The 14,219-nt window shown below is 40.9% G+C and overlaps 1 protein-coding gene across 1 annotated transcript in view; it reads left to right on the top strand.

Moving 5' to 3' along the window:
* XIRP2 (xin actin binding repeat containing 2) overlaps positions 1-14,219 on the top strand; it is a 154,364-nt gene that overhangs the window by 119,749 nt on the left and 20,396 nt on the right. Inside the window, exon 4 of the mRNA XM_007056607.4 lies at positions 546-677. Coding sequence (XP_007056669.3) covers positions 546-677 — 132 coding nt within the window. The remainder of the gene's footprint in view (positions 1-545; positions 678-14,219) is intronic.

The raw sequence follows: 14,219 nt of genomic DNA on the forward strand, positions 1-14,219 counted from the left end.
ATAGACTGTCTATTATTTGTGTGTTTTTATTCTTTATAATTCAATGAGATAGTAATCCCACAGGGACCCAGTGAGGTTTTAACAACTAGTCTTAAATGTTTATATGTTTAGTATTTTTGACAGCCTTATTTGGGGTTTGTTTTATTATGACATATACTATTAATTATTATTATTATTATTATCATTATTGTGATATATACTAATATTCATGGGTTCTGTGTGCTAGCTATTGTTGCAATATGTTCTAACAATAGTGAGATATCAGACATCAAAATGTATCTTACAGAGAAGCAAGAAAAAATTTCAAAATTTTGTATTAACTAGTTAAATATAGAATCTACCAACAATGAGGTAGCAGAGCTTGTAGAATATGCGGATGGAAGTTATCACTAAGTGGCCACACAAATTTTGGAAATCAATGGTTATTTAAGTAGTAAATACACAACACAAATTATTTCTATTCCCTAATGAAAAAAAATTATTTCCATGAACATCTGTTCTTACTGTATCAGGTAATTAACCACTTATTTTATCTATTACACTAGGCTATAGAGGAATCAGAGACCTGTACAGTACCTGGTGGCTTAGCAAGTGTAAAGAAACAATTTGAGAAATGGGAAACTGCCTCTTCACAAAAGACCATTGATCAACACCAGGATGAGCACAAATCTGTACAGGTAATAATAACAGTATAAGAGCTATGACCCACTAGATAAGTTTGAGGGGAAATACTGTTACTTGCCATGCTGAATGTGCTGATTAATTTCATGATCACTGACAGACAATGTTTTTGTAATGTATGTACAGAGTGTAATTTTATCTTTGATATATGCTACTGTAATCATATACTCTTTAGGTAGATAAACCCTCAGTGTGGAAAAGAGATCTAGACTTATAGCTGATCTACAGGAAAACAGATAAGTATTGTAAAAACCTTGTCTTTGGGATTGTAATTCATTTAAAAAGTATCTGCAAGTACTTTCATATATTTTACTTGGAGCGTTGTGAAGCCATTTTCCTTGAGAAGGAGTTTGCTGTTTCTTTCATGTTTAAATTTAATCAGCTTCTCTAAACAGATCAAAAATTGCATGGAAGAACCCAGATGCTACATAAAACCACATTCCAAATGTTTTAGATAAAGGGTTTTTGCATTTTATTACTTCATCATCATATATCGTGAAAAATGGTTGCAGAAGATAATGAGGTTGGAATATATGAAGACCTTAGTGCAATGAATTTTATGACAAATCTATACTGTGCACTCTGAAAAATAGCAGTGGATAGTGAATGGCAGTATTAACTGAGTTTGTTTGAGAGATATTCAGATAATGAAAGTATAAAACTTTGTACCACAAGATAAAGCTACAGCTTTGAACGTAGTCATACTTAGGTGTTAAATTAGGGTAACTTTACACAAGATCACTGTTTATCATTTTATTACTCATGAACATTAGAACCCACAGCATTTACACACAGTAAGACAAATTCTACCTTGGGGGTATGCTTGTGCAGTTCCCATTGAAGTCAAAGGGAAACTTGTGTATTCAAAGGCAGAATCTGAAGATTAAATAAATGAAATATAAGTAAAAGTGAATGGTGGGTTACGTCTAAGGCTGGAGGTACATTTCAGTGGAAATCATGGATTTGCAAATGCAGAAATATGAAAAGGCATTTGCATTTTTTTTATGGGTGAGAATGTGGTAAAATAAAGAATTTATGATCTCAGACGTCTTTAAATTGAAATTGTGATTCTTTAAAAATTAATTAAAATATCTTAGGTGGACACTATGATTATCTAGGTGTCTACTGATCCTTTTCTTCTTTGTAGTCTTCTTGTAAGCCTATTTAATGCTTTAAAATGCATTTGAATGGTTTTGCATAAGGTTTAGGGAGAACTATTAGTTTTTCTTCTCTTTGTGTTTCTGTGATGTCTGAAGGTGGCATCCTATGAAATGGTCTGTTGTTGCTGGTACATATATGAACCTGTCACCAACAACTAGACCTACCTAGATAACTCACCTCATTCTCTCCCTCTCAACAGTGTCACATTTACTCTCCCTTCCACACAGACACACTTATTGACACACCCGGGATGGTTTACATGGCATACCACAGTTTTATTAATTTTCCGTGGGGAAGAGCACCACACTGCCTGCCCTCCACTCTCACATGCCAGGCATTTGACTGATTCCAGTCCAGGTTTACAGAGATTTAACCATAAACCAAACAGTAATTTGGGGTAGGGCTTCCCTGAGCTACCCCACAGACTCAGCTCAGTTGTGGAAACCTCTTCCCTTCCCCGAGTAAGTGGGAGTGGAGTAACAAAGGCCACAAGGCTGGGATGGTGGGAGAACCTCAGTCCACAAAGATTTCAGGCTCCTCGCACCATAAGCACATAGTCCAACTACACAATGCCAGGATTCATTCACTTCTGAGAGCTGGCCCTTTTAGCCTTTACCTGCACTGGACACCAATTGCAAGCTGCAACAAGTTGATAATCTTAGCAAAAAGATACATTCATTAATATAAACCTCAAATCCTATTTATTTCTAACCCAAATATGCCTCTGGGAGTCTGCAAGAAAGGCAAAAAACCCTACAAGTACACAAGCCAATGGGAAAAAATCCTTCCTGATTCCTGTAAACAGGTGATCAGTCAGACCCGTGGCATCAGAAGCGGCACAGTTCCTAATCTAAGCATTAAGAGCGGGGAGAATGGGGCAGCTAGCCAGAGAGTGACATTCTTTTGAAAAGTCTGGGGTTAGCTTAAATAGGCTGTTTTCATCCCCCCTTTGCCCTATCAATAGCTAAGGAGAGAACAGACGGGGGACAGGCGTGAGGGGCAGCCCCCTTCCCTGCCACACATATTTTTGCTGCTTATTCCCTGCTGTCCTTGAAAGGACCTCCTTCCGATAGAGGTGGCTAGAGGGTATGTTCTCACTAACATTTCTTTGTATTTCCTCTGAGGTCTAATTTTTTTAAAGTCATAGTCATTTCTCCCCTTGGAATAATCCAGTCTGTGACTTTTGTGCGTTTTGTGACTAATACAACTTTTCTTCATATCCAAATGCAATGTCAGAATTTGGACTTTCCATATCAGTAAGAGCCACTCCTGCATGTGACTAATTCCAGGTGTGGAATTGGGACCCATTTCTTTTGCAATAGCAGCAGTAGAAAATATGGGCCTGATTCAATATTCTCTTACACTAGTTTCACACCATTAATTTCAACAAAAGTACACTGTTGGAAATTGGTGTAGTGGAGAGGGGAATCAGACCTACATTAACTTTTTGTTGACATAAAGGGGCAGATCGCTGGTTGATGTAAATTGATGTAGTTTCCAGTCAGTGAAATATGCCAGTTTACACCAGGTGACATTCTGGCCCAATAATAACTAATATTAGCTAGTCAGGTTTAACGAGACGTAGAAGCAAGAGCAATATTAGATATCTGACAATATTTAAATACAGTTAGCAACAATTATAGTAACAATGAGCTTTCATTTCTAATATACTGACATAGATGTTTCTAGGTGAGTTACATCACCATTTAAGATCAGATTGTCTCAGCAAGTTTTGAAAAATAGAATAACTTTGAATGTGGACTTACCTTCCAATGACCAATCATTAGACTACTTTCCAAACTTAATATTGCTGTTGAAAAACACTGATTGAAAAGCAACGGAGGAATGCAAAGAGATACACTTCTTAACCTTTAGGAAGGCACCAAATCTATTTTATTATAGGGGAGCTCGTAGTTACACCTATACTTCAATTGCTTAACCCTTCCCATTACAGATACTTGCAACTTTTTTTAGGTGCGCCAGCATTTCTAATGTTTATAGCAGGGCTTTTCAGGTCAGCAAAGAGAAATCCATAGGACCGTAGACATGCCTTTTCTTTGTCACATGACATTCTCTCTAGGTTTTGCTGAGTTATAAAATTATTAAATTGTTATTTCCCATCTCTTACTTGTGTTCCTCAGGTAAATTTTGGCAGCCTGCCAAAATAATAACTGAACATAAGCATTCTAAAAGGCTGCATCTACATCACCGCCAAAGCAGCAGCAGCAGCCGCCCACAATGCAGTGGAAACCCTGGAAACGGACAGCCTCCCAGACCCAGCAAAATAACCCGAGCAGTCCACACCCTCACTCTCTCCCTGCCCCTGAGTATCAGTCTTATCATGCTGATAACCAGTGTAGTTAGCTTAAGCTCTACTGCACTGCTGAAGGGTCAGGGCTCAACCCGTGTTGATGATGCACAATCAGAGAAGTGGAGTACTTGTGGCACCTTAGAGACTAACCAATTTATTTGAGCATAAGCTTTTGTGAGCTACATTGCATCCGATGAAGTGAGCTGTAGCTCACGAAAGCTTATGCTCAAATAAATTGGTTAGTCTCTAAGGTGCCACAAGTCCTCCTTTTCTTTTTGACAATACAGACTAACACGGCTGCTACTCTGAAACCAATCAGAGAAGCATACATCTGGACAGAATTTCAAAAGTTTATAACACAGCCAAACTTGATGAGGGGGGAGTTACAGTTATTCACGATAGAATTTGTTTGTACTTTTTTCCATTAAAAATAAAAAAAAATCTAGGACATTACATTAAAAAAAAGTTAAAATAATTTTAAGGTTGGAAGGTCAAGCACTCAAAAGTTAGGAAATGCCAGCTCTACAATTGCCTGTAATTCAGCCCCCTTGTGTGTAAACATTAAGATACAGCCTTTATTTATACAATTGGATACTATATTTTCCCCACACATCCCCTGTTTTATGGGAACTGTAGCTGCTCAGCAACTCTAGCAGTGGTCTGGAGGAATGAACACAGGGTCGGGAATCGGGTACTCCTGAATTCTAATCTCAGCTTTGTCACTTTTTTACTGTGGCCTCAGGCAAGTCTTTTTGTTTCAGTTTCCCCATCTGTAAAATGAGAATAATAAATCTCTCATCTCTCAGTAAAAGATAAATTCTTTAATTTTGAGGCATGCAGATATTACAGTGAGGATCGCCCTGGAAAACACCATGAGGAAATGAATAATTCTGCATTCATTGCACAGTACTCAGTAAATAAGTCAGGGATCACTAGCTGAATGAAGAAGATAAAAATATTGAACGTCTGCCTCATTTCCTAAGCACTGTCCATCCTCTTCACTGAATGAGGCAGGGTCCTATGCAAAAATAGTATGTGATCATGTAATTAAATTGTGATTAAAATTTCCAAATTACCTGACTTCAGACCCTAAATCCTACGGACTTTCAGTGAGATTTATGCTCCTAAATTTACTTACGTAATGCTCATGCATAAGGGGGCAGAATTAAGTATGCATGGGCCGTCTACATCAGGGTGGGCAAATTTTTTGGCCTGAGGGCCACATTGGGGTATGGAAATTGTATGGCGGGTCATGAATGCTCAAGAAATTGGGGGTAGGGGTGCAGGAGGGGGTGAGGGCACCGGCTGGGGTGCGGGCTCTGGGGTGGGGCCAGAAATTAGGAGTTCAGGGTGCAGGAGGGGGCTCCAGGTTGGGACTGAGGGGTTTGGAGGGTGGGAGGGGGATCAGGGCTGGGGCAGGGGGTTGGGGTATGGGGGGAGGGGTGTCAGGGCTCCAGCTGGGGGTGGGGGGGGGAGTGAGGACTCTGGGGTGCAGGAGGGGGCTCCAGGCTGGGACTGAGGGGTTTGGAGGGTGGGAGGGGGATCACGGCTGGGGCAGGGGGTTGGGGTATGGGGGAGGGGTGTCAGGGCTCCAGCTGGGAGTGAGGGCTCTGGGGTGGGGCTGTGAATGACGGGTTTGGGGTGCAGGAAGGTGCTCCGGGATAGGACCAATCGGTTCAGAGTGTGGGAGGGGCATCACGGATGGGCCAGGCTGCTGGGGTATGGGGGGGTGAGGGCTCTGGTTGGGGGTGCGGGCTCTGGGGATGAGGGCCTTGGGGTACAAGAGGGGGCTCTGGGCTGGGATTGAGGGGTTCAGAGGGTGGATCAGGGCTGTAGGGGGTTGGGACGCGGGTGGGGGGTGGGGGTGGGCTCAGGGGTGCAGGCTCCGGGCAGTGCTTATCACAAGCAGCTCCCAGAAGCATGTCCCCTATCCGGCTCCGAGGCACGGCCAGGTGGCTCTGCATGTTGCCCCGTCCACAGGTGCAACCTCTGCAGCTCCCTCTGGCCATGGTTCCCGGCCAATGGGAACTGCGGGAGTGACGCCTGCGGATGGGGCAATGCGCAGAGCCGCCTGGCCATGCCTCCGCATACTACATGGGACCTGGAGGGGGGTCATGCCAGCTGCTTCCTGGGTGCTGCGGGGCAAGCCCCCAACCCCACTCCCCGGCTGGAGCTCCAGAGGAGGGCAAACCCCTGACCCCGCTCCCTGGTGGGAGCTGCGGACCAGATTAAATGGTCTGACAGGCCAGATGTGGCCCACAGTTTGCCCACCCCGGTCTACATTCTGGTTTTCTAACTTTTGAGTGCTTGGCTTTGTAGCCTAGAAACATTCTTTTAACATTCTTTTTAATGTACCTCCTCTTATATTGTTAAATTCTTCCCCTGAACAATCACTTTCTTTGCCACTTTTACTATTTTCTCTATCAGCTTCAACAGGTTTAGAAATACAGTTCAGTTCACACATGATCCCAAAAGTGTGGATTACCTGAACTATCCAACCTCCTGAGTGTGAAAAACAGGGCTGGAAATCTCAAGAGAATAAACATTTTTTGTTTCCAGTCAGCCCAGAAATACCACAAAAAGTCTCTCACAGTATCTCACTATTTCCACTTCTAGTTTCAGTATGAAATGAGACGTGCCGAGGCAAGGGAAAATCATATGCACACTTTGAAAGTGAAGTGAAGCTTTAAAAGTAAAATAAAATTAAGTGGTGGGTTAAATTCAAGTCAGGGGGAGAGTCAGGCCTATTCTTATTCTACCAATCTAATCGGTCCAGAAGTAAGGCCACGTTTTGATACCCTTATTCAGGAATAGTTCCTTACTCCAAAAGCAGTAGGGTATCAGAATCTGGCCCTTACTGAGTCAACAATCATCAGTTCCACTCTCTTTGGGGTAGACGGTAACATAAAAACCTTCCCTAAATAAAAAGAGCACATATCTGTACTGAGGGAGCGCTGTATTTTGTACCAGGGGAGTCACACTGAGAATCACAGTTTATTTCATGCTCTCCTTCCTTCCTGCTCCAGAGGGGAAGTAATTTGCTCAACATCCATGCCAGTTGCAGGTTTCTTCCCCACTCAGGGTCATGTCAGCAGGTTGCTTAGTTCTGGTTATTCCCCATTCCCATCCGCCCCACTCCTCACCCAGATGCATGACATGGAGAGTAGTGGCCCTGTGGAGACTGCTTTCGCTGCTGTGCTGTGACCCACGATGCAGGGAGTTTGCACCGGGAGTAAAGAGGGGACTGAAATTCCTTTACTAGTCTGTGTGCCCTTGAGAAGAGAAATAATCTAGTCTGTGTGCCCTTGAGAAGAGAAATAATCTTGCTCTTAAAGATTACAAGTGAGAGGGAAAAGAGTACACCTTTGGGATCCCTATAGTATTGGGACACAACAACTCATCACATCTCTTACAATCTTATCATCACAGCTGTTTGTCGTTCAGGGGTTCACACTTTTACAAAAAGTAGCTTTTTCCCCTGAGAGTTACTTTCCATCCTAACAAAACCTTCACATGCTTTCTTATAAGTAGAGCAGAATTACTTTTTAGTTATTTATTTTTAAAGAAGAAAATAAAAACTGAATGGGGAATACATAAAATGGTAGATGGAGCTATGAAAGAGAGAGCTTTGGAAAAGGGGGAATTGTCTGTAGAATTCCACACTTTTTCAATCTGTGTCACATGATAAATTGCTTAACTGATTTTTGTGTCAGAAGCCTTAGTTGTTCCTAAGCCTTTGTTAGAATAACTTTCTGCAGCTATCTCAGATGTGGAGCCAATAGGGAACTCTGGCAGTACTTGTTTTTAATACATATATCTACTTTTGTAAAGATCCCAATGCAAATGTTAGCATTCAGGAAGATTATGTGGATTTGGTACAATAAAAAAAATATTTTGATAGCTTCTGACAGATATAATCTGACTCCAATGTGTTCATTCTTCTCAAAGACTTGTTTTGGAAAAAGAACTAAAATATGTATTTTATGAGCTGAATGGCCCAAATAACAAGGATAAGATGGATAATTATGTTTTTTTCATTTTAGTTCCCTGAAATTGCAGATTGGTGGCTCTCATTCCACTGAGACATCTCTGCATGCACCATGCTATTGATATCAAAGCTACCAACCTCCCTCCACATCCTCCCAGAGCATGGAGCTGAACCATATAGAATCAGATCAGTGGAATACCGAACAGGGTTTTCATAGATTTTTTTATTCAAAAAAATTGTTATTGATAGAATATGTTGAAATAAATCCTATTATACTAAAATAATTGCCACATATATAACTCCCTATGGTCCACCTTCACTTGGATTCCTTAGTACAGCATGATGTGCACCCTCGCATGGGGTGGTTGTAGTGCCAGCAGACAATGTAATGGACTTGAAAGGGCAGCTTTCCTTTCACTTTCATATATCCCTCAACCTTTCCCACTCATAGAATGTTGTCATTTCTCATAATGTTGTCCACCATATAAAGGGCCAGACTCTGCCTGGCCCTTGATATAGGTGCATGGGTGTGTCATAGGGTAAGTAATAAGGAAACTTTCCCCACTTTAGCACTGCCTGCATAAGTGTTAGGGAGGTTTGCAGCTCCTGCTATGTGGGAGATGCCGGGGTTATTCTGTCCCTACTTCCCCGGGAGCACAGTGCTCTGAAAGGGGCAGAGAGGGATGCGTCAATGCATAAGCCAGCAGAGCTAGCTGGTTGCACTGGGACAAAAAGCTGAACTATGACATACTATGGCTGGGCCTGGAAGGGTACAGTGCTTACTATGGACGTGGCCTAGAAGGAGGAATCCCTAGATTGGAAAATCCTCTGGGAAATCCTTGTCTTTTCACTACTCTGTCAAGTACAGTTCCAAACACACCCATATGAGGAATGATCCATCTATCCTAGATTTTTCCTAGCTATCGTTAGAATCTAAGGACTAATACATAAAATTAATAAGTAAATTATTAGGTGAATTATATTCTCACTCTTGCTATTTGGAGCCTTCAGCACATAAAAATCTATGTAAGTAAATTTTAAAGGAAGTATTTGCAGGATGTATTTAAAGGAAAGCTATCTGCAGGATGTATTTAAAGGAAAGCTATCTGCATTTTCCTCTGGAAACAGCTCTCTAGTATCACAAAAGAAATCATCACAAATGACATGATATACTATGTAGAAAATACAAAATGATGTGGTACAAAGATTTTATCAGTATGAGTTTAGAATGGCCACATTACTCATGAGTGGCAAAGCTGAGAGTGAATTATGGAAGTCATCGCAACCAATAAAATCTTTATACCACCATTTTATAGAGCTTTAAACATTTTTATTGATACTGGGCTGAGTCCCCAAGTGCACCAAACTAGCGATTTACATCTCCTTTTTGCTTCTCCCTGATCCTGGGTCTGGCCCAGGCCAGTTCAGTCCCTAACACAATTTAGAACAACTTCTAGGTTCCTTCAAGTTGTACTTGTTTATAACACCACTGTAGGGGCTGGTATGCTACGTCGTGGTAGCTATACCTTGGATACCAGTTTTCACTTTAAAAAAATATTATGGTTGTGAAGAATACCAAATATGAATCAAATATAATGTATGCAGTGGTGTCTACCTGAGTTTCAGAGAACCTCAAGCTCTTAACCTCAAATGTGAACCACTCCCTTAATTTCAAAAGGATGCTAACTCAGATGTCGATGTGATATGCTAACTGTCAACATCATTAATAGATATGGGTGGGAAATGGTTTTTCCTGTCCCGTAAAAAATAGAGATACCAAAAATTTTTCTCCATCTCAAATTGAGACAAAACGTCAGAATCTTAATTTTTCACTGAATAAAAATAATTAAAAAATATAAATTGGTTTGGGTCAAGCAAAATGTTTTGTTTCAATAACATCTATACATTTGTTTAGATTTTGACTTTTTAAAATCTTTGTCTAAATTTACTAAAATTTTAAAACAAAGTCATTTCAACTCAAAAAACAAACCTTACTTTTCAAAAGCTTTTTTGTTTTGCTTTGTTTCTGAAACTTTTTTTGAGTCAGGAGATTCGTCAAAACCAGCCCTATTTCAAAAAAAGAGTTTTGGTTCCGACAAATAAGAAATGTTTCCCCAAAACATTTTTTCACCAAATAATCCTGTCAGGTGTGATTATTAACTATTTCACTGCTCTTCAAATCTTACAAGAAGGAAGTGGAAGTATCACATTATGAAGGCCGACAAAGGAAGCATTTTAAAATACTATTTAATCATATTAAATTTAAATACTAAAACATGGGTAATGCCTTTAACGTGACACTGTTGGATTCATTTTTCATGGAACTGGTGGGGCTCAGCTTTCAAAATTTTGGAGATGCTTCCATAAAGGAAGAGAAAGCAATAAGACAAACAAAACAAAACATAAATGATCTGGAGGATGGTGTGGATTGCACTCTCAGCAAATTTGCGGATGATACTAAACTGGGAGGAGTGGTAGATACGCTGGAGGGGAGGGATAGGATACAGAAGGACCTAGACAAATTGGAGGATTGGGCCAAAAGAAATCTGATGAGGTTCAATAAGGATAAGTGCAGGGTCAGGATGGAAGAATCCAATGCACCGCTACAGACTAGGGACCGAATGGCTAGGCAGCAGTTCTGCGGAAAAGGACCTAGGGGTGACAGTGGACGAGAAGCTGGATATGAGTCAGCAGTGTGCCCTTGTTGCCAAGAAGGCCAATGGCATTTTGGGATGTATAAGTAGGGGCATAGCGAGCAGATCGAGGGACGTGATCGTTCCCCTCTATTCGACACTGGTGAGGCCTCATCTGGAGTACTGTGTCCAGTTTTGGGCCCCACACTACAAGAAGGATGTGGATAAATTGGAGAGAGTCCAGCGAAGGGCAACAAAAATGATTAGGGGTCTAGAGCACATGACTTATGAGGAGAGGCTGAGGGAGCTGGGATTGTTTAGTCTGCAGAAGAGAAGAATGAGGGGGGATTTGATAGCTGCTTTCAACTACCTGAAAGGGGGTTCCAAAGAGGATGGCTCTAGACTGTTCTCAATGGTAGCAGATGACAGAACGAGGAGTAATGGTCTCAAGTTGCAATGGGGGAGGTTTAGATTGGATATTAGGAAAAACTTTTTCACTAAGAGGGTGGTGAAACACTGGAATGCGTTACCTAGGGAGGTGGTAGAATCTCCTTCCTTAGAGGTTTTTAAGGTCAGGCTTGACAAAGCCCTGGCTGGGATGATTTAACTGGGAATTGGTCCTGCTTCGAGCAGGGGTTGGACTAGATGACCTTCTGGGGTCCCTTCCAACCCTGATATTCTATGATTCTATGATTCTATGAAAACGATGAGATAGACTAGAGGAGAGAAAGAAAGAGGAGACACAAAGGTACAGAAAAACAAGGAAGGAAAGAGGCATGTGTGGAAGAACAATTGGGAAGGGATGGTGCAGTGAATCTATCAATGCTTTCCCACAAACATTTTTCACTGATAATTATGCTGGCTACCAAAGTTTCCAGATAGCGTATTAAAAGTTTTAGTTAGGTAGGCCATCTGACTTCTGTGCCATAAATCCAGCACCTAACAGATACTTTCACCTACCTCACATAAAAACTGCTTGAATGTCTTCTCTGTTGCTCACAGTCTGATCTTTTTTAACAGCAAGGGATCTATTCTCTCCACTGAAGTATAGAGGATTTATGCCTGTAACTTACCTCAGTGTTAATAGGATTTATTGTGTAAGCTCCACACACAAAGATGAGAAAATAGATGCCTAAAAGTCTTCTTAACTGTATTTTCAGCTTTTCACAAACCTGTAGAAGGAAAGCTGATTTCTGCTTAGTCTTTATTAGGGATATGATGTATTTGAAAATCTAATTAAGAGGTATAATTCTTGGGATATTACTAATTGGATGAAAGCCTCTTTTCAGCCTTTAGATTTTGCAAGCTCAAGTTTCTTATTACACTGAAGATTGCATATTTGGTGGTGTGCATTCACTCCAGCCTGTCAGATAAATTCCATGCTTTCACATTTGATTCACCATACAATAAATCCTGCATGGACAAGGTGCATTTGCATCTTTATTTGGAACTTAAGGTGGTGTCAGAGTTGTATGTTGACCAGCCTGCCAATATTTTCCCCATCATTCTCATCTAAATATTTTTCCTCATTCCTGTTTGTGATGCAGATATGTACATGCTAAAAATATGTTTTAAACTATGTAACCAGTCAGTGGTGACAAATATGGTTTCTATCAGATAAAGCATGTCTATTCACCTATCCCAGTCTCTGATGTAAATTAAGCATTGTAAGGCAAACACAATGGGAGCTACATTTGCATTCCAAGTCAATGTGGGGATGTGAAGTCAACATTGGAAGACACTGGAAGCTAAAACCCACAGTGTTGTCCTGCCTTTGGGTGTGTGTGGAAAGATTATGAACTTTGGGGTATAAGAGGAAAACAAAAGGACCCCTGTTTGATCCTGCACCGAGGGACTAATTGGGCAGTGTGATTCCATTCATTAAAATGGGATCTCAGCCAGGGTTTGGTTGAAAAACACTGTAAAGGACATCTGGATAAGACAGACATCTTTAGACAAGGCCTTAACCTATTAAAGTTAAGTTTAGTCTATAAGACGTATGTTATTCCTTTTGTTTTACTTGTGACCAGTTGTTCTTATTATATTTGCTCACTAGTCTTAAATTTTAACCTTTGTTAATAAACTCATATTTTATCACTATAAGTAGATTACAGTGCTGTTAATATTTAAGAAGGCAAGAGTCTAGCAAAGCCAGAGGCTAGGAGCTCTGCACAGCAGTATAAAGGAGGAGTCAATGAACCCAAAAGTCCTTCACAGAGCAATGAGAGCTGGGATGGGAGAGGGGGAAGATGAGTCAGAAAACTTAGCTACTCCACAAGATAACGAGATCTGTGATGAATAGTCAGGGAGCTTGGTACCAACAGGACATTGAGAATCAGAGGGCCTAAGGGAGGTGAGCTAGGGACCCTATGGAAGCTAGACGATCCTCAGGACAATGAGATCCTTTTTGGGAAAAGGGAGAAGCCAGATAATCTAGTTCAAGTTTTATGGACTGAATGGAGCAATGGTTTAGAGCTAAGACAAAACTTTAGGGCAACATTTTTAAGCTTGAGTGCCTAGAGTTAGGCACATAAATAAAACTAGTATGGGTTTTAGAGATGCTGAGCTCCCATTACTCCAAAAAGAGAGAGGGAGTGTGGTCCAGTAAGATTGAGCATTGGATTGGGAGTCAGGAGACTTGGGTTTTATTCCCAGCTCTACCACTGACTTGCTGTGTCACGCTGCGTAAATCACTCAACCTCGCTGTGCCCGTTTCCTTATCTTTAATATGGGGATAATGATACTTTCCTTCTTTTGTGAAGTGCTGTCAGATCTACAGATCAAAAGCGCTATACAATATAGGAGCTCTATATTACCATTGAATAGGGCAAAAACCAGCCCATCTTATTCATTGACTTCACTGCATAAGGAGCCAGGGAGGATTTGGATCCAAATTAGAAAAATATATATGAAAAGTGAGGCTTCATTTTTTGTGAATTCGGTGTTTCACTCAGCCTTTTCCCTCTGCAGCTGTTTTACTCATGTCACATAAGGTCAACTCTTGCCCCCATTTTTAGGCTGACATGAGCTATCTTTTGCTGCCACTTATCTGCAAGGGGCAATGAGGTGGGCTATGCCAAGAAATAATGTGATCAGTTCTCTCCCCCATGTTTCTATGGTAAGTCTGGTTTTGCCTGGTCTAAGGGTGAGTAGTTTTTAAATCTAGTTCTCTACCAAGCCACTCAGATGGCTCTCTTTTATCTTTGATAAAGGCGTAATTTCTTAGCACATCAGCCTCAGCATCTTTGCCCTTTATACCCTGTTGAGGATTCTCTCTCATATAATCAGCAGAAATAGTCAAATTCACTGGAAATAAATCACTCAGACTATGCGGAATAGTCTTTAAATTTAGTTTAAATAACTAGTGCAAGACCATAAAATCCTATTTATTCTTAATGGAACTGCACTTTCATGGAAAACGTGATTATATACTTTAGTAGCAGAA

The sequence above is a fragment of the Chelonia mydas genome, chromosome 11 (genome assembly GCF_015237465.2).
Source record: "Chelonia mydas isolate rCheMyd1 chromosome 11, rCheMyd1.pri.v2, whole genome shotgun sequence".
NCBI lineage: Eukaryota > Metazoa > Chordata > Testudines > Cheloniidae > Chelonia > Chelonia mydas.